Below are 27693 nucleotides of genomic sequence, written 5' to 3'. Positions count from 1 at the left end.
TGCAGCCAAAAGACTTTCATTAGGAGGCTGGAGAGATGGCTCAGTGGTTGATAGCATTGGTTGCTCTTGCAGAGTATCCAGGTTTGGGTCCCAGCATCCACCTGGTGGCTAAACAACTGTCTGAAAGTCCAGTTCCAGGGGATTTAACACACTCTTCTGCCCTCTGCTGGCATTGCAAGTACAGATGCACTTATATACATGCAGACAAACACACATAACACATAAAATAAAATTTAAATTAAATTAAATTTAATTTTAAAAAGAAGACTCCCAATAGATGCCAAGTAGATGCAGGCACCATGCTTTTGAACTGCCCAGTCTCTAGAACAATGAATCAAAATAAACCCCTGTCCTTGTTTTTCTCTCTCTTATTTTGGGGGTGAGGTCCTTGGACACAGGGTCTCATCTAGTCCAGGCTGGACTCAAAGTCGCTATATTGCTAACGATGACTTTTGACTCCCCGTCCTCCTACCTCCAACATTCTCTATTCCTTATGAATTAATCCATCTTGGGTATTTTGTTAATAAACAATGACCTAAGATACTCACTGTTTTTCACATCAAAGGCATTATATTTAACAATCTGTTTTAATATGTGTGTGTTTTGGGGTGGGGTAGGTAGAAAGCCAACGATAAGTGTGATCATGACCTACAAGTAAGGGTAAACAAAAGGTCCCAGAGAGCCTGACTTTCTCAGTGCATTCCTCCTTCACACTCTGCTTTGGGTGGTGTGTAGCTACAATAGCTAAAGCCTTCTGACAACTTACAGGATGGAATATGAAAGGAGGGATATTGAAGGGCAGTCCAGGAAGACCAGAGCTTTAAAGAGACTTGGTAGTGCAATTCTACCTGGACTGTGAGGTGGCATAAGGCTGAGACCCAAAGTGGACTTGTGCCTAGGGGCCAGAACTAGTACTTGCGAATGGTTGGGTGATGAATATCAGTGACTGCATGCTGAGGGCCAGTCCTCCATCCAGCTTTATATTCTAAAGTCTTTATAGCTATGCAGTTCTGGTTTCTCTGAGAAATAGATTTCCAGCATCCCAGATGTCTGTATGCATTTTCCTTCCCTGATGCTGAACTTCATCCTTACTGCTTTGTTACCTAGCATGTCTTCTTTCTATTCCAAGGCCTCTTGAACTTTAGTGTGTCTAAGAATGACAGAAAGAACTTACTCCAAGCACAGATTATTGGCTCTCACGCTTGTTTCTGGTTATGTATGAATCATGTGTTCAGAAATCTTTATATATGGAATCTCTCTCTCTCCTCTCTCTCTCTCTCTCTCTCTCTCTCTCTCTCTCTCTCTCTCTCTCTCTCTCTCTCTCTCTCTCTCCCTCTCTCTCTCTCTTTCTCTCTCTCTCTCCCCCCCCTTCCTGGGAACACTGTGCAATAGCATCAGACAGAATATAGATTTGGGGATAGACAGCCTTCTTCTCCTCAACCCAAAAGTACATTAAATCTGAGATTGGCAATAAAACAAACTACTTTCCTTATGGAGGGCGATCTACAGAGGTATAAATAAAAAGGCACTCCAGGGTGCTGGTCTGACCTTCCTTTTCTCCTCCTTCGGCTATGTGATCAGACATTAATGAAAAAGTGGGGCTGAGTATTTGCAATCCCGTTCACAGAGCATGCCCCCCTCCCCACCCTCTTTCTGTGCCTTATCTTAACTTCCTCCAGGTGCTATCATCTGCATAGCTTGGCAACTTTCTCCTCCTTGACCTACTAGTCTGTGACTATGCTGACTGCCCAGCTAGGAATCCTGCAGTTCAGTGCAGTAACATGTACAACAACTGCTGAGGAACAGGAAGCTCAGAGTGTATTAGATAGGGAAGGGTGGGAGCCCAGGAGACCTGGGTGGGAGACCCAAGAGAGGAGGTAAAGACTATGGAGGCTTAGATCCAGGATTGGAGAGGGGACACTGGTAATGTGAAATACACTATCTTTGTGTTGTTAATTGCAATAGTCAGACTAAATGGGAAAATATGGATGCTCAGGAAAAAATTTTAAAGTACTGTTCTGTAGATCTTGCTGGAAAAGTAAGTGGGAAAAAGAGACGGATGGAGACCAGATGGACTGGATGGGTGAAGTGGCTCTTACAGTAGTGTTGATGTCCTACTCACCTTTAACAAGAAGCACAGTATCTACTGGGACTATTATTAAGAGTATCTTCAGACGTGGTGTTACCTGATTAGCTAAATCACCTGTAAACTCAGGCTCACAGTGGCTTCCTTCCACCACACTTAAAACTTGAAAATGAAGAAAAGGAACCGAAAAGGATAGGGGAGACCAGAGGAAACTTGCCCACGCCGAGCCACAGCTAAGGGTGACACAGGGTTAAAAGTGAAGCGAAGGAGCTTGAAGACCTAGTATTCCAATCTGCTGAACTAGGCGGTAGAGCTGCACAACTTCTAAAGTGCCGTCAGCCCAACCTCACTGCTCAGGTCCTGGACCTCTGGACTGACCAGCAGCTCACGTTAGCAGCAGCCAAGAAGAGGGGCTGGCCTAGCCAAGACGCAACAGGAAGGAGGGGAAAGCCAGCATCCCCCACCCACTCTGGATAGGGAGCAGGGGAGGAGAGCCAGCATCCCCCACCCTCTGCGCGGAGCGGAGGAGTGCATCCCGCGCCCAGCGGTGTCCTGTACTGTGCGCATCTCCAGAGCGGCGCGCGAGAATGCAGGTCCGCAGGGGCGCGTGCGTGGGTCTGCAGCTGCGGTGGGGCTGGACGACGCTCTGCCTGTTGAGTTTGCTGCGTGAGTACCGCGGGCGGGGGGGGCGGGGGGGCAGGCTTTGGGCCAGGCAGGGAAAGGCTTCCGCTGCCCTCACCTGGGACTCCGTGCAGGAGCGAGGCTTGAGCCTCCTCTGGGAGCTCTGGGAAATGCGAGCACCTCTTTTCATGGCCAAAAGTGCAGAGCTCAAAGTTGGAGCCAGAATGCGAATGGGAGGGCGGGAAAGTTGTGTACTGTGCTTGATTCAGCAAGCAGGGGCCCAGAGCGGGACACAGAGTAAGGTTTAGGGACCCATTTCCCCCAAGACTGGGAACAGACTGGATTATAAGAAGTGTGAGGGCAGTCAATCCTAATGAGGGCCAAGAGGCCCACGAAGTGGGCCGAGGGAGGTGAGTGGAGCAGTTTGAAATGAAGAACAGGCCGAGAAAAAGAAGAAATTTCATTTAAGATTAGAAAGTTAGAGTCTTCCCAGCAGACACCATACAGATCCTGTTGTGGGAGTTGGTTTGATGTGCGCCCCACTTCTCTCACACAAACCAGCACTCAATGCTTGGGAGTTTTTTTCCGGTTCCCCTCCAGATTCTAAAGCTGCTGGACAGGCCAGGACATCCACCCCTACCCGTGTGTACTCTACTTCTTGAGCTCTTCCTCTCACTTTGGTTGGCAAAAATAGTAGACACTCATGCACAAAGGTTTCCAATGTTGGAATTGCTCTCCCTTCTGCTTCTAATCACCTCAGGGCTCTAAGTTCTCCACTATACATCCTAAAAGTCACTCCTCTGCAGACTGACCTGGACCTGCCACAAGGCCCTTTGCTCTCAGCCCCCTCTGCTATTGAGTCCCACCCCAGAGAGATAGCTGACTGCAGAGAAACTGAATTGGGTTCCGTGTTGAACTGATCGGCAGCCCTGGACATTCCCTTTGGAATGGAGCAAAACTTGCTAAGGGCTATGAGGGCCTTCATAGCACAAGTGGATTGCCCATGGCCTGGAGTTCCCATATGATGCTTTCTACTCGCTTGACTACTCAGCTCAGCAGTGACCCAGGCTGGGTGGAGTGCTCCCTTTCTTATTTCCTCAGCCAGTTTTAGCCTGAGTTGAAGAGGTGGGGGTGGGGGGAGCAGAAAAACCTCTATGTCAATGTCTCAGCTTTAGGGTGAAGGGCCAGGTAAGGGCCACCACTGCCAACCTGTCCAGGCTCCGTGGGTCAGCCTGGGCTTTGTGCCATCCCCAAGAACTTCGTAGGGTTTGTGTTGGAATTCTTTTGTTTGTTAATATTGTTATTTTCTGTCCTGGGATACATTGTAGAATAAATTAAACCAGTGTCTGTATGTACCTTAAAATACTAGCAGTGGGCAACTGCAAAATTTCAGTGATCTTATTACTGGGAGCTTTGGTGTAGAATGGAGTTCTGTGTTTATATCACTACAAAAAACTCATTCTGGAGAAGTTTCTTCTGTCTCTTTGAGAAGCTGGCACAAACACCTACTAGCCAACTACAAGTGGCACTTTCTCAAGGGTAAGAGATCAGAGACCAGAGACTGGGTGGCAGCTGAGGATGAACAGGCTGCACTGCCATCTTCCAGCTGAACTAGAGGTCTTTCAGGTAACCAAGGGCCCCTTTTATTTGGGTATCCTTTCCCCAGACCTGTCTCTTCCCTTACCCTAACACCACCCCCAGTGTGTATTCATATTTCTTTTCTTCCTTTGGGTCCTTCATATCTGCCTACCCCACACCCATATCCTGTCTGGGGCTGCATATGAGAGGAGAAAAAGAAAAGGGAAAATAATTTTATCAGATATTTTCCAGAGGGGAGAGGACTCCACCCTTTGATTCCCTGCCACGTGGTAAGGAGGAGTTACAGCTTGGGGACAGCTGAGTAATTCAGTGGTCCTCAGTGCTCCGCAGTCCTCCTCCTTGGAGTGCTAACTCAGACTGTACAGCCTATGCTAGTGCATATCTTCTGCTTAAGCAGCATTCCTGCTTGGCTGATAAGCAGGCAGGGCCCTTATCCCTTGGGCTCCACCCCAGGGCCTACTCATTGAGGTGTCTGCGTTGCCTTCCTTTCCTGAGTGAGTCTTTGTCTCCAAAGGATGAGGGCAAAGAGTGCCAAACTGCAACAGATAAAAGTTAGGCACAGAGTCTTAGAAAAACAAACAAAAAGAACAAACTCCACTGCTTATGGTTTCCTTGCCTGATTTCCTTTGGACTTTGGGCCTTAGGACCTGGACTTACTCTCAGAGATGACTAGGTCCCCAGCTCCAGGCTCCGTACTTGGGCCTTCTCTCATTAGCTTTGGTTTATCTAGCTAAATGCCCTGCAACATGGCAAACTAAAAATATGAAGGTATGGGGAAAAAAACCTACAAACTCATTTCTAAAATAATGTTCACAGTGGCCAGGGGAGGATTTACATATTTTCAGGAGCTTTGACTTTTCTAATGATAACTCTTCTCTTGTTGGCTAAGAAGTGAAAGCATAATGTCCTTTTTTAAAAATGGCTGTGCTGTAAGGAGAATAGTGCATGTATCTTGAGAGGGTGGTGCTCCAAACAAATAGGGAAGCCTGGCAAGGTACATTTCCCTGGATCTACATGGGGGATGGGCAGGGAATGAATCACTTCCCTAACGATGCAAAAGTAAAGCCTTCTTGGCTTGACTGGGAAGTCTGCTCCTTCCTGGTGTGGAAAAATAATAAAATAAAAGCTGGAGCTTTTTAGGGAAGTGGCATCTTGGTCCATTTCTTAAGAAAATGTGTAAATGGGTCTTTGGATAAGAAGAAATCTTAGAACCCTAGACAAGCTCTGGCTCTGCAAGGGCAGGCAAGAGGCAGGGTGGCTGAGAGGGATATGAGGCTTTGTTTGGGGGTGGGCCAAGAGAGTGGCAGAAAAGCTCTAGAACCCAAGAAGAACATAGAGAGGGGTGAGGTACCCTCAGGGTTGGAGGATGCCAAGGAGATTTCTTATACAAAGGAGTCATTAGCACAGCATCCACCAACATTTCAAATTTATGCCCTTATCTCTTCTGGCTGCCCTATAATGTTGCTCCATGCTCTCCAACCTTCAGTGAAAATTGTCTACATATATTAGGCTTGTCTGTGCAGGACTAAGGGAGGCTGAAGGAAGGGGTAATTGGCTGGTTAACCTGCAATAGTGGTGGTAGTGATCAGAACAAAGCATGGTGCTGTCAGTAATGCCAGGAAAATGGAGGAAGGAGCAAGTGGGAGAAACGTAGGAGTCCTGAGGATCCACAGAAATAGATGAGGTGAAGACAAGCTATTTATTTGACTGTAAAGGGGAAATCCCAGTGTACCAGCTCAGGCTGGTTTACACTGACACCTCTACTTTGCTTCTAAAGCTGCAGAAGATTTCAGCCCAACCCTTTGTGCCTGTCCAGTATGTTTCAAACTCATGGTAGATGGCAGGTATGAAGGGGACCCTAACAAGAATTTTTCTGCATGCTCACTTACCTACCAATGAGCTCATCCCATTTAACTATGTTGTTGTGAAATTAACTTTTCTATGGCTTCTAATCATTATTCTAATTCTGCTCTTTGGATTGTCCAAGATTGAATCTGGTTCTTCAGGAAAATCTCTCAAAACCTTTCTAGTCGACCCTACTCCCAGAGGAATTTGTTTAAATTACATTAAAGGATTCAATTGGTCCCTTATTTTGTGTTCTCTTCAGAACCTACCGAAGTTCTTTACATGTCCTTGGTGCTTAAAGAGAAAAGAATACACATATTATGAAAGTGAAATGAGTCTCCAAGAAGGTTATTTACAAAGTTTTCCTATAAAAAACCAGACAGCAGCAAATATCTCGGGTTTAGGGTGTGGATTGTGACTTCTGATGCTTATGACATTTTGTCTTACTTTATGACTTAAAAATGCTGAAGCCATGCCTGACTGACTGGTCACACATCAGCCCCTGAGGGGGTATTTGTTCCATGATCCATAGTTTGCCAACTCCTGAGCTGGATAAAATAACATCAGGCCCTCAGCAATGTGACTAGAGTTCTAGAACTTCCCTAGTTACATGAAGATAACTAGATATCTTTACACAGTCACTCCCCAGTTTAATCATTTTTTTTTTAAAAAGAGCACCAGGGGCAGCAAGATGGCTCAGTAGGTAAAAGTGCTTGCCAGGCAAGAGAGGACCTGAATTCAATCTCTAGGACCCACATATAGAAGGAGAGAACTGACTCCTGCAAGTCATCCTCTAACCTCCACATGTGCTATGGAACATGTGTGCCCACACTCACATACATATACACACCACACATACATGTGCAAGAATAATAACAATAAGTTTAAAAATTTTTTTAAACCAGAGCATCAGAATGAGACCTGGTACCTGGAGGTGGTTAGGCATGAGCAGTGCTGCTCCACCCTTCTGCTTATCCTAACGCCCCAGAATGTAAAGCTTCTGAGTAAAACACACATGTGTAAAAAAGGTCCTGACAGTCAAGAAATTTATAACCTAAGTGAGGTGGCAGTTAAACCTCTTGCAAGGAAGCAGCATGTGTGACTTAGTGCCAGATGAGTGACAGAGATAAGTCCCAGCTCTGGGAAAGCAGAAGGAAGGAGTCTGTCATGATGATCGTTCTGGGCCAGACAGGCTGGCTACTTCACACTTCCTTACCTTCTTTGTTCCTCAGAACAACCAGGAGGCAGGGTCTGCTTTGATCCCATTTTAGTGGAGAAACTTGAGTTGCAGTGGCCTTAGAACCACACAGTGCTAGAACAGGAGGGAAGCATCTGGAGCATCCAACTTTCTACATGGGCTTTCTGTCTCTGGGTGGTCTGCTTTCCCATCATTGGTTAGTGGCTCACCTCCCAGGGCTGGGCTTTTCACCTCAGATACCCCCAAAGTACCTAGCTGGAGAGCTGGAGGCTGCTGGCTGGTGAGGTGAGATCAGAAAACAGCATCAGTGAAAGCCTGAAACTAGTCTGAAATGGTAGTAATAAGTAATCCCATAACTCAGGAAGCAGAGGTAGGAGGATCAGGAGTTTAAGACCATCCCTAGCTACATAACAAGTTGGAGGCCAGCCTGCACTACTTGATACCCTGCCTAAAACAAATAATCAAATACCCTTCCAAAACTCTAAAACTAAGGAGATGTGGAAAATTAAGGCCAAGTCATTTAGAGTACTGAAAATTGGTTATTTAGGTAATAACTTGCTAGATCTCTTACAATTTGTAACTCTTGTCAAGACTGAAAGAATCTCCAGTTTATTAATGATAGGAATATTTTCAAAATCTACTGCATATGCCTCTGCTTCCTCAGAGTATCCCCTCATCCCAAAGATTTTTAACCTTTGTTACCCAGGTGAATCATGAAAATAAGGTGACTGTTGTAGTTAGTCGCATGTTTAATATGTAGTAAGGTGTGTATTTCTATTTACTCTAACCGTAAATAACTCCGGACTAGTGTGGGTTTGGTGCTTGGGTCTGATTTTCATTTATTTCAGTTTCTTAGTTTTCAGCCATTGTTTCTCCTTATTTGTTTCTAATTTTCAATTTTGACTGGAATATCAAGCAAGATAACCAGGCTTATTAGAATTATATGTGAGCAAGAGTAATTGTTTCTAACTACCTGTAAGGTCAGTGTGTGAATTTTACTACACAGATTCTGTTCGTGATACCTGATTGGTGTCTTCGGATTCTCATTTGCTAATTTCCTGATTGTTTGTGTCCTCCCTTGTTTCAAGTTTGTGAGTCAGGATCTGATGGGATAACGAGGTCAGATAGAGTTTTTGCTATGGCACAGAACAGTCTGGGAACTAAACTCAAGCGCAGAACTTCATTCCTAAGCGGTAGAAGAAGGGTACTTCCTTAGGTCCACCTGGAATGGAGGGGAGATTCCCCCTTAGTGTTTCAGCATCTGCAAGGCTCTCAATGAGGTTAGGCTGCTGTTATTCCCCTCCAGCATGCAAGCTCAAAAGTTCTGTTAAAGACCAGTGTTTAATGATTTAAGGCAGTAGATATATGTAGAGAGAACAAAAATATATTACCAGTCTTAGGACAGCCTTCCTCTAGGACCCACAGCTTCTGCAAAAGAGGCCTGGAGATTGAGGCTCAAGGACATATAAAAGGACCCGTACTGTAGTGTGTAAATCAAGATTGGCTCTGGCTTGTGGTCACAGTATTCCTGTGTCAGTTCATACATAGAGTTTCACTTAGCCTTGTGTTTCCTTCTGCCCTTCTTTGTCCTGTTCCTGCAGCCTCACAAGCTTTGCTGCTTTCCCTAGGCTCAGAACTGTGCATCTGAGGCTGGTGTCCTCTTTTCATTTACAGTCTGACCAGAGTAGAAGGGAGGAGGCTGCTACAACTGGGAGCCTGTCCCCAGCAGGTCCATAGCTGGCTTGGATCTCAAGTTGCTTCACTCTTCTGGAACAGGCACCTCTGTCTTCAGAACTAGCAGCAGGTCTTTCTTCACATCTGGAAAAGTTCAAAAGTGTTTGTCTGGGTGAAGGAGGCCTCTTGGGGAGAGGTTCAGAAGTATGACATCACCTCATCCAGGCCCAGCTTCCTTTGGAGAAGAAGGGTAGGGCCAGCCTAGACCAGATGGGATTCCCAGGAATTGACATGTTCGAGGAGGGTGTGGGCAGAAAGAAATGTCTCAAAGGGGAATTCAAGGGGTATCTTAGAATGGTGCACTGAGAGTATGATCCCTTTAATTCACTGTCTGAATGTCACCACCACTTGCCCCTATAATGAATTCATGCTTTAGGGTCAGGTTGCTTTGAGGTCATATCTAAAGAAGGAAGTAACCTAGGTTGGCTTCTTCATCTAAGTCACATAGGAACCCACATTTCCTCTTCTCTCCAAAGGTTTTGAGGATGTATCCAAATCATTAACAGTTTAGACCCAACCTGACTACCTTGTAACATAAGTCAGCAAAATCTGTGCCCTTTGCTGCTAGCCTGCATGCGTTTCCCTCCTAGACAACTCTGTGGTTTTTCATCTCTAGGATGAATAAAATAATATCACTTCTTACCCTGCTTACTGACACATAGTAAGATATGATTGCTGTGATCCCCATCAAGATCAGTCTACATATAGCAGGTTCGGAGGAAGATGTATGTAGGACACAAGGCTTGTCTAGCTCCCTATGGGAAGTATTCTTGGCCTCAAGTTGACTAGAAGCTGAAAATCTGACTTCTAACTTCTTTCCTGATGCTGAGGGAGAAACTAAGTTTCCTTCTACTTTGATGTTGACCTTTAAAACTAAAAAATAGAGTAAGATCTCTACCAGGAAATGTAGAAGCCAGCTATAGGGTCACCACCACTTGGGGCTTTTCCTTGGAAATTGTATTACAGGTATGACTACAGAACCTAAGTTTACCCCTGGCCAAGGTAAAAGGAGCCCCACATCCTATATGTCTGAATATTTCACAGCTATATGTGAGGCCACCTGACTGATAAATGCTAAAACTCTATCTTCAAACTTTAACACCCACCTTCTCAGCCACCTGGAAAGCCAGCTTTGAATCTGAAACTTTCACACCTATGGAATTTAGCCACACCATAGCTGATTGGGAAAGATGGGCCTACTTCCCTGGCCTTCTTTTTGACAAGGACTCGGGCCCCAGCTCATTTCCCTTCCCTTCTTCCTGCCCAAAAATCTGGCCCATAGATGGACAATCAAAGACCCGTTTTAGGGATTATTAAATTGAAGTACATGTGCATGAGAACACACAATTCTGACAGAGCCAGACAAAGCTCTGTGGCTTTCCACAATGTAATGGGATGAGAAACCAGACCTTGGTTCCCTAGTCCCATCAAGGAGATTCCCAGCTTAGAACCTCCTGAAAGAAACCTCCAGGTTGTTCACTTAAAGCTAAGGGAAAAGACAATTGGTTTGCTGGTTGTGAGAGTTTGGGAATGAGCAAGACTGAGAAGGATTAATTATTTTTAAGGGGATGTGAATAGGGAGAATGTGAATCCTGTGATTATTTCAGTGTTTATAGTATAACGTATGGAGGAGTGTATATTGAAGGGAAATAAGAGCACATTCTCTTTCTTTTCCAATTTTTGCAATGTTTATGCAGGTGAAATTTTGTATCTTAGTATTTTGCTAAACACATTACAAATGTTGCCTTACATTTCTGTGTTGCTACAGTTTTTATAAATTATTTGTGATTATTTGTGATACTTGTGTACTTACAAATGTTTAGCATATTTTCTTACGAAAAACCTAGTAATTGGAAGCTAGTCTGCCGTTGTCAGAAGGAGTGCTCCAGGCAGATTCACCTAAAGTCAAGAGTTGAATCAGGTGCAATCACAAGGTTCCAGGAAGCTCAGGTTCTAACTTTTCTTGTTTCCTTGTAGCCTCCGGGTTCACAAATACAAACAACCTGACCTCTGTTGCCACAGAGTCCTCTGCCCTAGGAACATTTTCATCTGTTCCTACAAATGTGTCCAAAGAGGAAACTGCCATACCTTATACCCCTGAAAGTACCAGCAACTACTCTGCCCTTCAGGACAGCAAGAAGACCACACCAACCATCTCAGGTAACAAGAGAAAATCTGATCTAAAAGTGGTACTGCTAGTTCTGCCTATCTCCTACCACAGATGAAGTAACACAAACCATGCTTCATGCAAGAGTACTCAAGTAAGTTCTAAATGACTCTCTTTATGGTGGCAACATTCACAGGCCATGCATGAGTAGTGGGTCCTGAACAGGATCGTTCTTCATATGCTGAGTTCAGCTGGTAAAAGTGGATCAGATGGGACTATAGAGGACTCTGGTCTCTTCTAAGTGATAGAAGGTATGTCTGAGATCAAATGGGAGATCTTTGGCTTCTATAGAATAGACCAGCATCAATTTCACTTTCAAAATATGGAGGCCACCTTAGATACATTCTCAATCATCTATGTATAATCTGAGGCCCATGGGGAGCATGCATCCCAGGATAGCTATGAATAGAGCCCAACATATTTTTTTTCCTATTCTTTTTTAAACATATTTATTTTTTCATGTAAGCATATATATTCTTTGTTCAAGTAAACATATATATTCTTTTTTTAATTCCAAAGAGAGGCAATTTTTAACACATTTTTCCAGAAATAACTTGAAGCAGGTTACATAAAAATATATATACAATGACGTTTAAGTGGGAAGGAGGCAGAATACGAATAAGAAATCAAAGCCCAAAGGATTTGCTAACATGGGATCAACTTGGGTGGAATAATGAAGGTTTCCATTAGCTCTGTTTTTTTGTTTTTGTTTTTTAAGACAATTCTAATGAGTTTATTGGGATTGCTAACAGAGAATCGGGTAGGGGTTTATCTACAGAATAGTGGGCTCTTCCCACCCCATTTACGGCTATGCTGGAAAGTCCACACTCAAATACAGATCCTGTGACTTCCTGACAGTTGCACAAAATGGTGAGGATGTGCCTCATGGTATTCTTGGCTTATATATCCTTAGCCCCTCCCCCACATGCGGCTAAAGTCGACTAGATTGGGTGGGAGGGAACTGACTCCTCTATGTACTCCTTGAGGAGTGTGAGAAGGAGGTGTGACTATAGCTTGCCAGCATATTGGTCGGAGGATACTTCCAGTTAACACTACACCCTCTCCTCTGGCTCTTACATTCTTTCTACCAACCTCTCCCTCAAAAAGTCCCCGAGCCTTGGAGAGGGGTGATAGGTATGAAATGATCTTCCTCCCATTGTGGCAAGGTATGGAACTTTTGGGTCTCTGCATCATCTGTTCTCCATGGGCTGTTGGCCCATTTCAATGGGATTCCATCTAGTATAAAAACACAAACAGCAAGAAAGAGCCCAACATATTTGTAGATGATAATGTCATGTAGCAGTGTTAAAAGGTTGGGCATACTTGTTCTAAACCAGGCATGATGGCACGTACCTTTAATCCCAGCACTTGGGAGGCAGAGGCAGGCAGATCTCTGTGAGTTCAAGGCCAACCTGGTCTACATAGCAAGTTCTAGGCCAGCTGGGACTACAGGGAGACCCTGTCTCAAAAACACCATTAAAAAAAACAAACAAACAAACAAAAAATAAGGTTGGACATACTTGTTCTAACAGCTGACTTGAAACAAGTTGGGTCAAAGTTAGGGAATGAAGTAGCCGTTACCTCACCAAACTCCTGTTTCTGTGCAGAAATCCATGCCATGCCATAAAAAAGAGAGATTGTGTGTTCCTGAATGTACTGCACATATGCATGCACATACACACACTTGTGTTTTGGTCTGTTCCAGAGACTATGGTCAACTTCACAGCTACCTCTGAGAGTCCTTCAGTTTCTGGAACAGCACATCCTTCTCTGCAGTCACAGACATCCCCAGCCCTCACCTCACTCACCACTCCAGACAATGTTTCCACTTCAGAGATGACCTGGAAGTCCAGCATGCCACCTGTAAATGTTTCTGATTATTCACCCAGTAACACCAGCTCCAGGATGACATCATCCACTGAACCTTATATATACCCATCATCTTCTCCTGCCTCAAGTACCACCAAGGTGAGTGAGTTGGACCAGAAATGGAAGATTGCCCCTCACTTCATAGGCATGTGAGCTAGCTTTTTCCCTTCCCCTGTCCTCATACCGGACAATGAGATTTAGGTTATGTTGGAATCATCATGGAGTGTGCACATTAAGTATGTCTAGGATGGTCTGAGGAAGATGGGAAAAAGGGTAGAGTCCAGTGACAAGTCTGATCTGTGCTTTGGGTTTTGCATTTTGGGGAGGGTCTCAGCGATCCATCTGGTCCTCTGTTTCTTCTGAGAAACATTTCTCATTGAGAGTATTTGGATCCAACCCTTATTTATTAGGGATGCCTCTCCTGAAATACTCAAGGCAAAGTGTTTCCTCCACATAAGACGGTTTAGTGACTGTTCCAGGTACAGAATGGCAGTGAGGATATCATCAGCAGAGAGAAAGACTGGACATACAAGGATGGTGAGCTCAGGCTGCTCTTCTTGGCCTTGGGCCTGTGGCTGTCAACACATTTCAGCCTGAAGGGCAGAAAGTATGAGAGTATAGGGCCTAAGGACATGCATGAGGAGCCTGTCTGGTTTCTGTTTTTAAAGAGCCATCCTGGGATGAATGTAGGGACTCCTAAGAAACAGAAAAACAACAACAACAACCAAAAAAAAAAAAAAAAAAAAAAAAACAAAAAAAAAAAAAAAAAAAAAAACAGGTGTTACCTGTAGCTGCCTGGCCACCCCTGTCTGTGTATGACTGACTGCAGAACAAAAAAGATCTTCCCCTTTCCCCTTTTTGCATCATCCAAGCCAGGGCTTCCCAAGATTACAAACAGCATCTTGCCTATGGCTGGGGCTAGTAACAAGAGGCTTATTTTCTCATAAGGAAAATGTGAGATGGGGTGAACACTGAAACAGTACACTGAGTGACCCTCACCTGAAAATCTTTGGTGCAGCTTTTTATTTTTATAATTTTTCTATTTTATGTGTATGAGTATAATGCCTGCATTTAGAAAGATGCATCTGTGTTATGCAGTGCTCACAGAGGTCAGAAGAGGGTGTTGGATCCCTTGGAATTGGGTTTATAGATGATTGTTAGCCATCGTCTGGGTGCTGGGAATCGAACCCAGATCCTCTGCCAGAGCAGCCAGTGCGTTTAACTGCTGAGCTATCTCTCCAGCCTGGGTCCAGCTTCTTTTGGGGGGACTATTTAATTTTGGAATACATAGTAAAATATCTTAGAAGCCCACATCAAAACACTAAATTCATCTGTATTTCATATATACTATATACATTTAGTCTGAAGGTAGTTTTATATAACATTTTTCAAAAATCCTCATGCACACAAAAGTTTTGTGGTGTGGTATTTTCCATTTGTGACATTACAGTAGAAATCAGAAAGTTTTAGATTTTGATACATTTCAGATTTTGAATTTTTGGATTAAGGATATCCAGCTTTTATAATTCCACTGGGTATATGCCTAAAATATCAGCAATCAAGAGGTCCAAGTAGGAAGATCATGAGTTTGAGGTCAGCCCTGGGTAATTAGCTACATAGTGAATTCTGGTCCATCCTGTGTGATATAGTAAGACTCTGTCTCAAAAACACCTAAATAAATAAATAATGAAAATCTCTAGTCCCCTGACAAATTTTAAATTTCCTTTTTCCTAAACTTTTCAAGAGAGTACCTTACAGAAATCAAACTAGAGGAGGTGGGAAACAAATGAGAGGCAAGGGTACTTGCATATCTACTTCATTGTCTGTTTTAATACAGGGAGAAATCAAATGTTCAGGAATCCGAGAAGTGAGATTGGCCCAGGGCATCTGCCTGAAGCTAAGTGAGGCATCTAGCTGTGTAAGTCCACCCCAACCCTCTTCTTCGCTGCCCTTCTCTGAACACCTGAGGCCATTTTGGATTGGCCTGGCTTGGATAAGGAGACTGGGAGCTTAACCAGATACAAGTAATATTGAGCCTAGGATTTGGGCAGTAAGAGGCCCCATCTGGTGGGCAAAAAAGGCAAAACCAATTTTAGATGCATTTTGTTATTTGATGGCAGATTTAAACTTGCTTTTATGTTAAGAAAGTCCTCACTGTCTATCGATGAACCAGACAACTAAAATGTCAGCTCATGTGTTATTGTTTTTTACATGTAACTCTTTAATGAATATTCTGTTGTTTGTATTGTTTTTATGTGAACTGGTCATACACTTCAGAGATTTTTTATTTGTTCAGGTTGATCATACATTTGTCCATTTTAAGTTTGTTATGCATTTACATTACAGTGCTTTTAATATCCAAACAGATCTTCCCTCATTATACTGTAAAAGTGTATTTTTAAGTTCTTATTTTAGAAGATCTTTGGAGATACCTGTCAAGATCCAAAAAAAAAAAAAAGCCACGCGAATTTCAATTGAAACTTGTCTAAATCCCTTCAGTTTTTCCTAGTCTTCTTTTGTATCTTACAACATTTTTAAAATTTAGAATGTTTCCTTACTGGTCCCCAGTTCCTCCACACATACATTTTTCTTTTGGATTGCTTGGGATGGAACCCAAGACCTTGCACCTGCTAGACAAGCACTCTACTGCTGAAGCAGCCTCCAACACTTTAAGTTTGATGTAGTTTAAGATCATTTATAAAATGTATATTCTAATGTATATTTTAACTTATTGTTGCTTAAATATTGGAAAATTAATGGGGTTTGAGTAATTATCTTTGGTTTGCCTGTTTTTTTGAACTTGCTGATGAATTCTAAAAGCGTTTTAGTTGGTTCTTTTTCATTTTTAAGGTGAACTACCATGTTATCAGTCACAGTGACTTCTTATTCTTTCTTTTTAGTTATGGTTCTTGATTCACTTTCTTGTCAAACCACATTGGTTAGAATTTACATAGCATGGCATTAGTTTTTGCTGTTTCAGCAAATCCTATTTCCTGATAGTAAGAAGGCTCGAAGGCTTGGGAGGAAGGGTAGAAATAAGGGAAAGTGCTGTTTTCTTATACAGGAAATATTTTCATCTAAACTGGGGCCACACTGAAGGGAAGCCTGGAGGTGGCATGTGGCCTGCACAGTTTGGAATGACTTCAGACTGGAGAAGGCATATGTTACTTGGTTTGGCTATTCCAATGACTTGTATCTTACCTGCAGCCATCAGTTGGATACCTCTGACTTACAAATCACTTAAAGTTATGCCTAAAAGGATCAGTTAACTTAAAGCCATTTAAAAACTGCAGAAATCACAAAGACACAAGTTTCAGAATGGAATAATTCAATACAGTTTTCAAAAACATTTGAGCATGAATAAAGAATAAGCAATCATTAAGGAGAAAAAAGCTAATCAAATCCTTAGTTAACAGTAACTAAGGGAAATGACCATCTTTTTTATTTCATGTATCATCTTGATTGAATATTTGTTTTTCTGGGCTTCACACAGGTCTACGCCAGAATGCTACTTCTTTGTGTCTAGGATCTAGAGCTAACTGTGGTGCGTTCTGCAATGTCTGTCTGCTGTTCTTCAGGTTTACTCTTAACTGAGATCATTGTCTAAGACAAGTGCTGCTCCAGCAGTAACTTCTCTATCTCCCTGTGGTCTTTGCTGTCAGTCTGCTTCATTTTTGAGCTGAGAAGCTCTCTGTATGTTCCTTTGAGACTGAGGATCTGTGAGTAGAATCTGGAGAGAAGCTCCCCTATGTTGAATGCTAGTGAAGGCTTTCACACTGCCCACAAAGGCCAACACTGTAGAACATGTGCAAAGTGCTATTATCCCCTTGTGTTCTCATCACTGTCCATCCCTTTTATCTTGAAAGCACTTCCTCCCAAGCTCCGTGCAGCAGAGCCTCCTTATACTCCCTGGGGTAATATTCCATTTCCTGGATCCAGAATTTTTAGCAATAGCTCCCAGTCTTTCAGGATTACTTTTCTTGAGTTCCACTCCCTGCTAGTCTGATAGTTTATGCAAAGGCAGCAAGTTCTACTATTGGGAAACTCAGGTCCTACCCATAACGTAATGAAGAACAGTTTGGATTTCATTTTCCATATTACCATGTCCTTTAGGATCATGTGATATTGGTACCCACCTGCATGTAGTACAAGTCTCAACAGAACTATGTATATGGTTCTCATCCCTCCCAACCCTCATTCTGCATAATGAGAACCAAGGTGCTGGGTGTCCCTCTGTGGACCATTTAGACCTGTCTTCTGTACATACATTCTGTAACATTGATTTCTCAGTTACCTTCCAACTGTCCCCCACCCCATCCTTTACTGTCAGGCAGTCAGGAGAGGGGATGGTGGAGCTGTTTTCAAGCCTGTTTCCACATCCCAGATCCTTTGTTAGCAGAGCATGTCTCCTCAGATCTGATTTTCATCTTTTCTGCTTCATTATCTGCTTAATTTAGTGTTTGTGGTCATGCTTCCTCAGGTAGTTTCTAAAGTGTAAGGTTAGTTCATTCTGTTTTATTGGAGCCTTTTGTCCATGGGAACACACAAAAATTTTTAATTGTGATAAAATATACATTAACACAAAAAGTACTGCCTTAACCATTTCTAAGAATAAAACTCAGTAATGTTGGATACATTCACACCACACCTTGCAGCCAGTCTCTCCAGAACTCTTTGCATCTTCCCATGAAATGATTCCCACCCCCATGTACCCACCACTCTCCTTTCTGTCTCTGTGAACTTGGCTGTTCTAGGTACTACATATGAGCAGTATGTGTCACAAATGCCTTCCACATTAAGACTGAATAATAGTCCATCATATGTGTATACTTCTTTCTGTCTGTCCACTCATCCATCAATAGATGCTTGAGTTTTTCCACCTTCTGGTTATTGTGAATGATGCAGCTATGAACACAAGTGTGGACATGTTTCTTTGGCGCCCTAATTACTTCTTTGCAGAACATACCCAGAAGTAGACTGCTGGATCATATGGTAATTCTACGTATGACTTTTTGAGAAGTATCACACTTTTGTTTGATATTGTATGCCATTCTGGGAATTGAATGTAGATCTTTTCACATGCTAGGCAAGCTCTCTACCAGTGAGTTATAATCTAGTCTACTTCACCGTTTTCCACAGTGGCTGTACCATTCTACATTTCTGTCAACAGTATACAAGGGCCCCAGTTTCTCCACATTCTTTTGCCAGAACTTCTTTTTTGGTTTTTGTTTTTAATGTAGCCATCCTAATGAGTATGAAGAATTATCTCACTGTGGTTCAGTTTACATTTTCCTGATGATTAGTGATGTTGAACTTCTTTTCATGTGCTCTCTGACCATTTGTATAACTCTGGAGATATGTCAAGTCCTTTGCCTACAAATTTGGTTTTTATAACTACTGTAATCTGTTCAGTGCCATGTCTGTTAAATGCAGTGTTTGTATCCATGCAACTTGCAAAGATGAGTCTGTTTAGGTGGTTTTATTTTTTTTAAGTTTGTATCTGCTTAACTCACTCTCATTACCCTCATTTGCTACACCAACTGCCTCTGAGAAAAGGCTGCCTCTAACCCCTCATCACATCCAGCCTCTACCTTCTTTGCCCTTTGCCCATATACTAAAGGTCAGTTTCCATGCAGAAAACATCAGTTACAGATGAAGGACTATAGAAAGCAGTGTGTCTACTGGAAAGAGGGATCTGGAAACAATCTAACTTCTTGCCCTTGGTTCATTGCCCATTTGTTGCCCGACTTTGTGACAATAATCCCTTAGTTACTCCAGTCTTCATGTGATAGGGGTTTTGCCTGCATTGTCAAATTTAACACATCAAAGAATATAAAATGACTTTGAAAGAGGTGGGTTCAGGAAAGAGGACTGATCCTAGAATCTCCACATTGGGAGAAGTTTGTCTGTACCTCTCCCCATTCTGATGCTTGATGTGCTTCTTTAGCATGTTAGGCGACATTGCAGAATTCGAGGATGCTACTCTAGAAACGTTAGATGCTTTTATTATTTTTGCAAAAGTAACACGTAAGCAGATGTAGTTAGGAACTCTTAAATCTGATTCTTATAAACAAAATGGTGAGGCTGTGGCTTCCTCCTGCCCACTCTCCGATGATGCTTGCCCACAGTGTCTCTTGGGGGAGGATGTTTATCCTGACCATCCGGAGGAGCATTGTGTTTTGTTCAGGATCCACCTGCTTCTCTCCAGTCCAAACACAATTCACCGAGGCTGGTGGATTCCAGAGTGGGAGCCTGGTGGCTATTATTCCCTTGAATTTAATCCAAGGAGTTAAGCAAGGAGCGGAGGGACTCTGGGTAAGGGCCAACCAGTTGGGGTATTAAGTTGAACAAGTCTTTGAGTTCTTTTGTTTGGTGCAGTGCCGTCTGAGTTCAGAACACCCCTGCCCTTGCCACAGAGACACTCAGAGTCTTAGAGTCTGGTCAGAGTAAAATGGTGGCTACAGTAAGGCAGACTATAATCACAATGTGGATTTTAGATAACGTATAAGGAACTATGATTAATAATAATAGTAATAGCTGCTATTTATCTTGTGTGAACCAGGTTCCCAACATATTGGACATTTTTCATATATTACTGCTGTTGTTACCACAACAACCAATATAGAGCTGAGGAACTTGACACAGACTAGTTGATGATGACTTGGAAAGATTCTAGAACATGGCAGAGCAAGAATTGATGTCCAGTCTGCCAGATAGGGCCAGCTTACTGGAGGATATGGGATGTGAGTTCAGTCTTGGAAGAATATTTGAGTTCAGTAAGGGAGAAGGCAGTATCTTTCCTTCTTGAAGCTGTAGTGAGGCTGGGCATGCTTGTACCCAGGCTTCCTCCAGGGCATCTCAACCAAATGCTTTTCTCTGCCAGCTCTACCTGAGCATACTCTGCCTCTTCTCCAAGGCCTAATTTTAGTTATTTCTGCTAATACCAATCCAAATGTGCCCTTGCCCTATATTTAAGGCTAAGTACTTTGTTTATTCTTTTTTTATGGTAAGTAGTCTTTGAGCCTCAGTTTTGTCATCTACAAAATGAATTACACTACTCATTTCCTAGAATAATGGGAGAACCAAATGAGTCAGCATGAAGAAAACACCTAGGACAGAGCCCTGGACACAGCAGCTGACATTTATTAGCTGTCATGTATATTGACAGAGAGTTTTGATCAGGTGGAATTAATTCATAAATTCTCCCCTTATCCCCCACCCCACCACACACTGGATACACACACACACACACACACACACACACATACACGGGGGGAGGTTCTAATAGCCAGGGCTTAGTAAATGTTAGAATAGTTGAAAATTTTCAAGGTCTAGCTTCTTAGCCCTGGACAGGTTGGGGAAGGGGCCTTTTTTTTTTGGCTACTTTAGATCTTTAGGGAGCCCCATGCCTCTTCTCTTGGGAAGTAAACAGTTTAACCAGACACTTAAAGAATCCAGAGTGATCTTCTCTCCCCTTCCCCAGAAAACATGGTGCCAGGTTAAGTGCTTTGTGTAGGGGGAGCTTGTAAGACCAAGACCAGCCATGCCCTCCTGGCCTCATCCATACCCAGTTATTTTCATTCTGCTCCCTGAAATCCCCCAGGGCTTGAGGCCAATCTTGACTTTGGTGTAGGCACAAAGGAGTTGGGTTTTCCTGCCTCAGATCTCAACAGAAGGAAAATACCCAGGCTCCCTTCCAACTGCGAGGGCCTCTGACCTCACTACGGGCAACAGACTTCCCTGCAAACAGGAAGCCTTCTCCAGGAGGCTCTATGGATGACTACCACACACTCCAGCAGTTTTCCCCTAACAAGAAAGTTGTCAGAGCAATGAGGCATTTCCTCCTCTGCCATCTGCCATCAGGACAGGAGAAAGTCTTGGTTTAGGTTGTGTAGGGAAGGCTTCTTGACACAAGGCTCTGGAATAAGTCCTGGACAGCAGGAGAGCTGATTTGGAAGGATGTAGTCAAGGCCTTCAATGTGTGATGTTCCTGAGACTCAGTTGCTAAGAATGATGGGACTTTATCTTTTTAATTTCTGAGTCCTGTGTACAAACAAGTTAGCAACTTGGAAGAGGGCCTGGGACCGTCATTAAACTGGCTTCCATGCTTTCAGTGGAACACCATGTCCATGTAAGCAGGGCTTAAGGCTATGTTCCTGGGACAATGAGAGGGAAGAAGCACTGAGGTTCCTCTGTAGATACTCATCGATGTGTTCTCTAGTCCTCACCCCTTTCAGTTTTTCTTCTATCATTTGGAGCTGATGTAACCTTGAAGCAAAGGACTGCATTATTAATCTTTTGTCTTGTTGGTGATTCTGAATTCATTTGAACAACATGTATATACATAGACAATCTTTGAATAAGGTAATAGTTCCTGTGTGTACATTCATGTCTTTATTGTGTTGATGCACATAATTTAACAATAATGCTTTAAGGTAGAATTGTAGAAAGAAGAATTTCTTGCGATGGGCATACTAGTGTGACTTGAATCAGGATTATTACCTGAGACTTTAGATGTGGTTCAGAGTTACTTGTAATTTTACCCCTCCCCCCATTTTTTCTCTGTCTTCCCAGGAAGAATTTAAGAAGGAAAAAGGAGAGGGCCTAATCCAAATACTGTGTGGGAAGGAGGATGTGGAGGCTGAGGCTGGGACTGGCATGTGCTCCTTGCTCCTTGCCCAGTCCGAGGTTAAGCCTGAGTGCTTACTACTGGTCTTGGCTAACAGCACAGGTAAGGGCCACCTAGGGTCCTTGGGGTTGAGTAGGGCTGATGTTAAATGGGGCTGAGGTTAGAAGATCCTGGGTAGAGCTCCTACATCTCAGTTTCAGAAACTCTAGGTGCTGGGAAGAAGCATCTGTCTGAGAAGGACTGCTTTGACTGTGAGAGCTTCTAGAACAAGGTGGGAAGATACAGAAGATGAGCTAGACTAACTTCTAGATTTAGCAACCCTTGTTTCCAATTCTAGAACTTTCCAGCAAACTCCAACTTATGGAAAAGCACCAGTCTGACCTGAGAAAGGTATGTTCACAAGATGATATGTCTCAGAGGGAGGACAGGGTCAGGGGAGGAGACAGTCACCTTCTCCAGTCATCCTTTTCTTCTCCATCCTTCTCTGACAACTACCAGTTTTACTGTGCAGCTAATTAAAAAGTATCAGAGGGGCTGGAGAGATGGCTCAGCGGTTAAGAGTGCTGACTGCTCTTGCAGAGGACCCAGGTTCGAGTCCCAAGACCCATATGGCAGCTACGAACCATCCTTAGCTACAGTTCCAGGGGAATCTGAAGCCCTCTTTTGACCTCCGCGGCATTGCATGGCACGGGTGCACTCACATACATGCAGGCAATACACTCATACACATAAAATTTTAAAAATAAATAAATAAAAAGTATCATAAATCTCTAGGCCAATGACCTTTTGTGTCTATTTACTGATGGATTGCACCCAGGTCTGGGGTAGGCTGGTTTTCTCTCTAGAACTCTCTTTCTACAAGTGACATGTTGCCTTTTTTGTCTTCTTAAGCTCGGGATCCAGAGTTTCAAGGAAGAAGATGTTGGGAGCCACCAGAGCTATTCCCGAAAGACCCTGATTGCATTGGTCACCTCAGGAGTTCTGCTGGCCATCTTGGGCACCACTGGCTATTTCCTGATGAACCGTCGCAGTTGGAGCCCCACAGGAGAAAGGCTGGTCAGTGCTGGGGTCCAGGGCAGAGTAACTAAGGAAGATAGAGATCTCCTGGGGAGGTTCATTGATGCCATGAAGGGGAGGAGGGGGGATGCACACACAGACATTATATCTACAGAAGAGTAGGAACAAATGGGAGAAAGGGACAAACTGGGCCAGCTGACCTGCTAGTCACTGTCACAGCTGATGATTCATGTCATCTGCTCATTCTGTTCTGGATAGTTCAGCTGGAAACAACAGAATAAGCTGTTCACTCTGACATGATTATCTGCAAACATATTGAATGCCCAGTGGGTGGTATCTTGCTCACAAGAAAGGGACATATGGAAGAAAAATCTGTTCTTGAAGTGTTCTGCATGAGGGCAAGGCTGAAGTTTGACTCAGCCTCTGGCTGGTATCTACCCTGTAGAAGCTCTTCTACTCCTGAGACTGTGGTTATCTGTGGGGCTGGTAACTGAGCCACAGTGGCATGGTGTGGTGCCTCTCCTCTGTCCTTTCTCCTCTAGGAGCTGGAACCTTGATGGCTGTTGAGAAGAAAGGAGTCTGCACATGCAGCTGCATCCCTCCTCCCCCATCCTCTATTTCCTTTGTGCTTCCCTCACAGTACCCCACACACTTACTTACCAGATAATGCTACTTTATTTCTACACTGTCCAGGGCGAAGACCCTTATTACACGGAGAACGGTGGAGGCCAGGGCTATAGCTCAGGACCTGGGGCCTTCCCTGAGACTCAGGGAAAGGCCAGTGTGACCAGAGGGGCTCAGGAGAACGGGACCAGCCAGGCCACCTCCAGAAACGGCCATTCGGGAAGACAACACGTGGTGGCTGACACAGAACTGTGAATTGGCTGGGCGGGCAAAACCGGAAAGTGGCATCTCTGCCTCTGACCACATGCTGCCTTCATCTTGCATGCCCTACCCTTTCCCACTATACACACTTTAGAGGCTGTTTCTGGGGCTCTCCAGCTTTGGGGAGGCAGATAAACTGCCCTCTACACATTTGGCTCCTTGAACTCAAGCTATGAATTTTGGGTCAAGGTGTGATGGGGAGAAGCCCAGGTCCAGAGCTGTTGCTAGGAAGTTGGTGCATGTTGCACTCACCATGGATTCCCCGCCCCTTCTCTCTTGCCTCTTTACAGGAACTCTTCAGGAAAGTATGAACTTTTCTAAGCTACAACTTCCTCCTTGGAAGCTTTGCTTTTTACTATTTATCCCTCTTATTTTTTTTTCCCTACTTAAGGGAAACCACGGTAACCCCTGGCACCTACTCCCTTGTAATGATATAACCAGAAAAGTGTGTTGTCTTAAACCATGTCCCTTATTATTCCTCAAGACACTGTGGATTTGGTCATTAGCTCCTCTCTTGCTCACCGATTTCTGCATGTTTGTGTGCAGAGGCCAGAACAGCTTTCTGTCTGGAGCCTGAAACTAGGCTCCATGTTTTAGAGCAACAGCTCGATTTTGTCGCTTGAGGTCACACAGAGATTCTCACTGAGTCAAAAGAGAAAGAAGGATGGAGCCAGACTTCAAGCTGAGCCTCTTGTTTTTTTGTTTTGTTTTTCTTTGGTGCTGGGGATTGAATCTGGGGCCTCACACATGGTAGGTATATGCTCTACCATGAGCTATATTCCCAGCCTCCCTCTCCCCCCTATTATTTAGAGACAGGGTCTCATTTAGGGTGACTTTGAACTATGTAGCCAAGGCAGGCCTCAAACTGTTGAACCTCCTGCTTTGGGCTCCCAAGTAATTTGGATTGTAGACCTGATCCATCAGGCCCCACTGAACTGGGCCTCTTGACCTGAGCCCTTCAGAGGAATCTGTTTGCTCTGAGGCCCCTGGCCTTCTCTGAACTCCATGGCTTCTCCCCTCCCTCTAACTCCTGGGGAAGTTGTGGCCTCAGTCCTCCAGCAGACTCCTTTCTGTATGTACCTCTTATACCCCAAGCCCCTTCATTATTCTGCCCCCTCTGCTGTCAGAGCCCCAGGATATCTTTAAAAACCACAGACTTCTTTTCTGGGGTTGACCCACATCCTTTTCTGTTGTTTTTTCAGAGGGTGAGCAAGGGTCCTGGTTTCAATGACGGTTGGAAAAAAAACTTTCCAGAGATGACAAGATTGGGTGGATTTTTTTCTGAATAAAAAGTGATGAGTGTGAATACGATTAATTAAAGTGATGCTGAAACCTCTGTCCTGTGGTTCTATCAAGCTGAGTATGTCTGAGTGACAGGGTGGCCTCTTTGTCAGGTTTTGGGGGGATTATGCAGCAATATGGGGGAGGCTAGCTAAGGAAGTCAGCACAGGGACACAGGACCAGCCAGGACGTACAGGACCTGTGGCAAACTGTTCTCCATGTTGGGAGGTTGAGAGGTTGGTGGAGAGGATGGAAGCTTTTAGTAGTAGAGAGAAAAGTAGGCTCCAATGCATCAGGATCTTCAGGAGAGTGTAGCATGCTGGGTATTCAGAAACATCTTTCTGAGAAGAGGGACATGTTGTGTACCACATGCAAAAATATGAAAAACAGAGGAAAGAAGTCCTTCCTCCTCTAAGCAGCTTTTGTTACCTGACCATCCCCTAAACCAGCTCAGAAAAGACTATGTGAGGCCTACACTGGAGCTTGCTGCCAACTCCAGGATTAAGGCAGCCATACATAAGCATGTGCCTACTCTAAATTCTAACTCCCCTCCCCCAGGAAGTGGGGGAGGATTGCTGCTGACTTTCAGGGGCCTCAGGAAACATCCCAAGTATGTCAACAGTGGATAGGGGTTTGGGGCCAAACAAAGATTGATTTTTTATTCTTATCCTGCTAAAGCCAGACTTTTCCCTTTCTCCCCTCCCCATACCCTCCTTTCTCTCTGGCTTTTCTCCAACTTCTCTAATGAAGGCTCCTCCCTAGGACTCAGGGAAACCAAGGGAGAAGGCTAGACCTTGCCCAGAAGGTGGTGGCTGTCCGGGGGATTAGAGAAAGGAAAGATGCTAATTGGACATAGAGTCTAGTTAGCCTCCGTCTAGCTGCATGTGACCAGTTGCGGGTCTGGCCTGGTTAGTGGTATCAAGGAAGCAATAGGTATCAGGAATGGATTCCTTGGAAACATGGGAGGGAGAGAAGAAGCAGCTGGGTCTCAGGATCATTTTACCCTGAGTTTCTGAGGGCGTAGGCTTTAAGGGGAATGTGTGTATGTGCTGGGGGTAGAGTGGTGGTTGGTTGTGATGGCTGGACAACTTGTTCCAAGGGATTCATTTGCTTTCTGGAAAATCACTTTGCCCTTAGGCCTGAGCATCATGGTGCAGCAATGGCACCACCTGCTGGCCCTGCTGAGTTCCTACTGCTCAGCTGCAGTACTGGTGACTCCATGTTGGGTTTCTCACTGCCTTGGCTCCACCCTTACAGTCCAGTCTCATTCACAGGGCTCACATAACCAAAGAAAGGCAATGCTAATGAAGACTTTAAAGATACATTCAGTTCCACCTCCCTGTATACAACTAACCCACCTCCCTTAGTCCTAGCTAAGATTCAGAAAGGATGTCACTTGTGCAGTCATCTAGGATTCAGATGTCCTGAGCACAAGGCTTCTATATCACCCTGCTCTTCTGATGCTTAACAGTTGGGTGTTCTTATGCCAGTGATGCCTGTCATGGTGAGTTTGGGGCTACACTTCTGTAGCATTTCATAATCATGTACTTTGCCAAGCCTGGAAAGCCTAGCAAGTCCTGAGCCTAGGGACAAAAATCCCAAGAGGCTGTGAGACTTTGTACCATCTGCCTTAGAGTGTTAGTTACATTGTTCATTGTGGACCATCCTGACTTGTGCCAGATTTTCATCTGAATGGATAAGTGACCATGTTCTTTAAGCCTAGATCAGTAGACTGTCTCCTTCCCATTTCTTCTAAATAATCAACCCCATACTTTCTTGTCATCACATAAGCCCAGGGATAGGCAAGCAATCTTGTGAAACAGGATACTGTTTGTTCCCTTAAAACCTCACCCAAGGCCCAAAGAGTTCTCCCCCACCATTCAGCCACTCAAGAAGTCTTATTGAACACACTCTGCACCTGCTGCTCTAGAGACAGGACATAGCAGACATTCACAGCATTTACAGCTCTAGCAGAGCAGAAAGGCAGCAAACAACTTATTTCAGTAAAAATACATGTACATTTTCAGGTCATATTAAGAACTAAGAAAAATACATGTGAGCGCCCCATTATACTCTGATATGTTCCAAGACCCTCACTGGAGACTGAAATCTCAGATAGCACAGAACCGTGCATAGACTCACCATAATACGTCCATAGTTGACCTGATGACTGTGCAGCCACCAAATGGCTGTCAGGCAGGCCATGAACACAGTGATGGTACACTGAAAGAGAAGGTTCACATCCCAGGCAGGACAGTGTGGGATTGTGAGAGATTTCATCATGATGGTCAGTAGGCATGCAGTTTAAAACTTGGGAACTGTTTACTTCTGAAATCTTCCAGTTAATGTCTTCTGACTAGTTAACTACATGTAACTGAAACCCTGGAAGGCAAAACTTCATATAAGGCAGACAAGAAAAAAGTGAGAGTAATGATTGGAATTTTATACAGGATGATCCCTCTTCAGGAGGCAACAGTTGAGAGCATGGCTCACTTGAAAGACATGATGAAGTGAGTTATAGGCCAAGCTGGAACCCTCCCATGCAGAGGGTAAATGCAAAGCCCTGTGTGATCAATCCACAAAGTGCAGAAAATTCTAGGCAAGATGGACATGGGGCTGCCTCAGTGAGGGGTAAGTGACAGAGGCCTGGTCAATTAGGGGAAACCACTGAGAAGTTTGAGCAGAAAAGTATACTCATCTGATTTATGCTTTAAAAGGCTTGTAAGAGCTTCTGAGTAGAGTAGAAGTAAAAGGACAAGGTA

The 27693-nt window shown here is 44.0% G+C and overlaps 1 protein-coding gene across 2 annotated transcripts; it reads left to right on the top strand.

Annotated features, from left to right (window-relative positions):
- The first annotated feature begins 2534 nt into the window (after window positions 1-2534).
- On the top strand, window positions 2535-24986 carry Cd34 (CD34 molecule). Of its 2 annotated transcripts, none has more exons than XM_008824793.3 (8): window positions 2535-2752; window positions 11061-11243; window positions 12956-13218; window positions 14957-15037; window positions 21694-21850; window positions 22086-22138; window positions 22640-22804; window positions 23308-23589. In XM_008824793.3, the coding sequence occupies exons 1-8, from the start codon at window positions 2674-2676 to the stop codon at window positions 23320-23322; spliced, it is 996 nt and encodes a 331-aa protein (XP_008823015.1). In that variant the 5' UTR covers window positions 2535-2673; the 3' UTR covers window positions 23323-23589. The 2 variants fall into 2 exon arrangements, with proteins under 2 accessions (XP_008823015.1, XP_008823014.1); XM_008824792.3 differs by having other exon boundaries at window positions 2540-2752; window positions 23459-24986.
- Window positions 24987-27693: the final 2707 nt, after the last annotated feature.

This window comes from Nannospalax galili, unplaced genomic scaffold (genome assembly GCF_000622305.1).
Source record: "Nannospalax galili isolate Female #2095 unplaced genomic scaffold, S.galili_v1.0 scaffold648, whole genome shotgun sequence".
In the NCBI taxonomy this organism is placed as follows: Eukaryota; Metazoa; Chordata; class Mammalia; order Rodentia; family Spalacidae; genus Nannospalax; species Nannospalax galili.
The sequence above is the reverse complement of the archived record's forward strand: the minus strand, read 5'-3'. Positions and strand labels throughout refer to the sequence as shown.

Coding starts and splice junctions, on each gene's coding strand:
- Cd34 (XM_008824792.3), top strand. CDS start 2,674: ATGCAGGTCCGCAGGGGCGCGTGCGTGGGTCTGCAGCTGCGGTGGGGC. Junction 11,244..12,955: donor GACCACACCAACCATCTCAG/GTAACAAGAGAA, acceptor GGTCTGTTCCAG/AGACTATGGTCAACTTCACA. Junction 15,038..21,693: donor TAAGTGAGGCATCTAGCTGT/GTAAGTCCACCC, acceptor CTGTCTTCCCAG/GAAGAATTTAAGAAGGAAAA.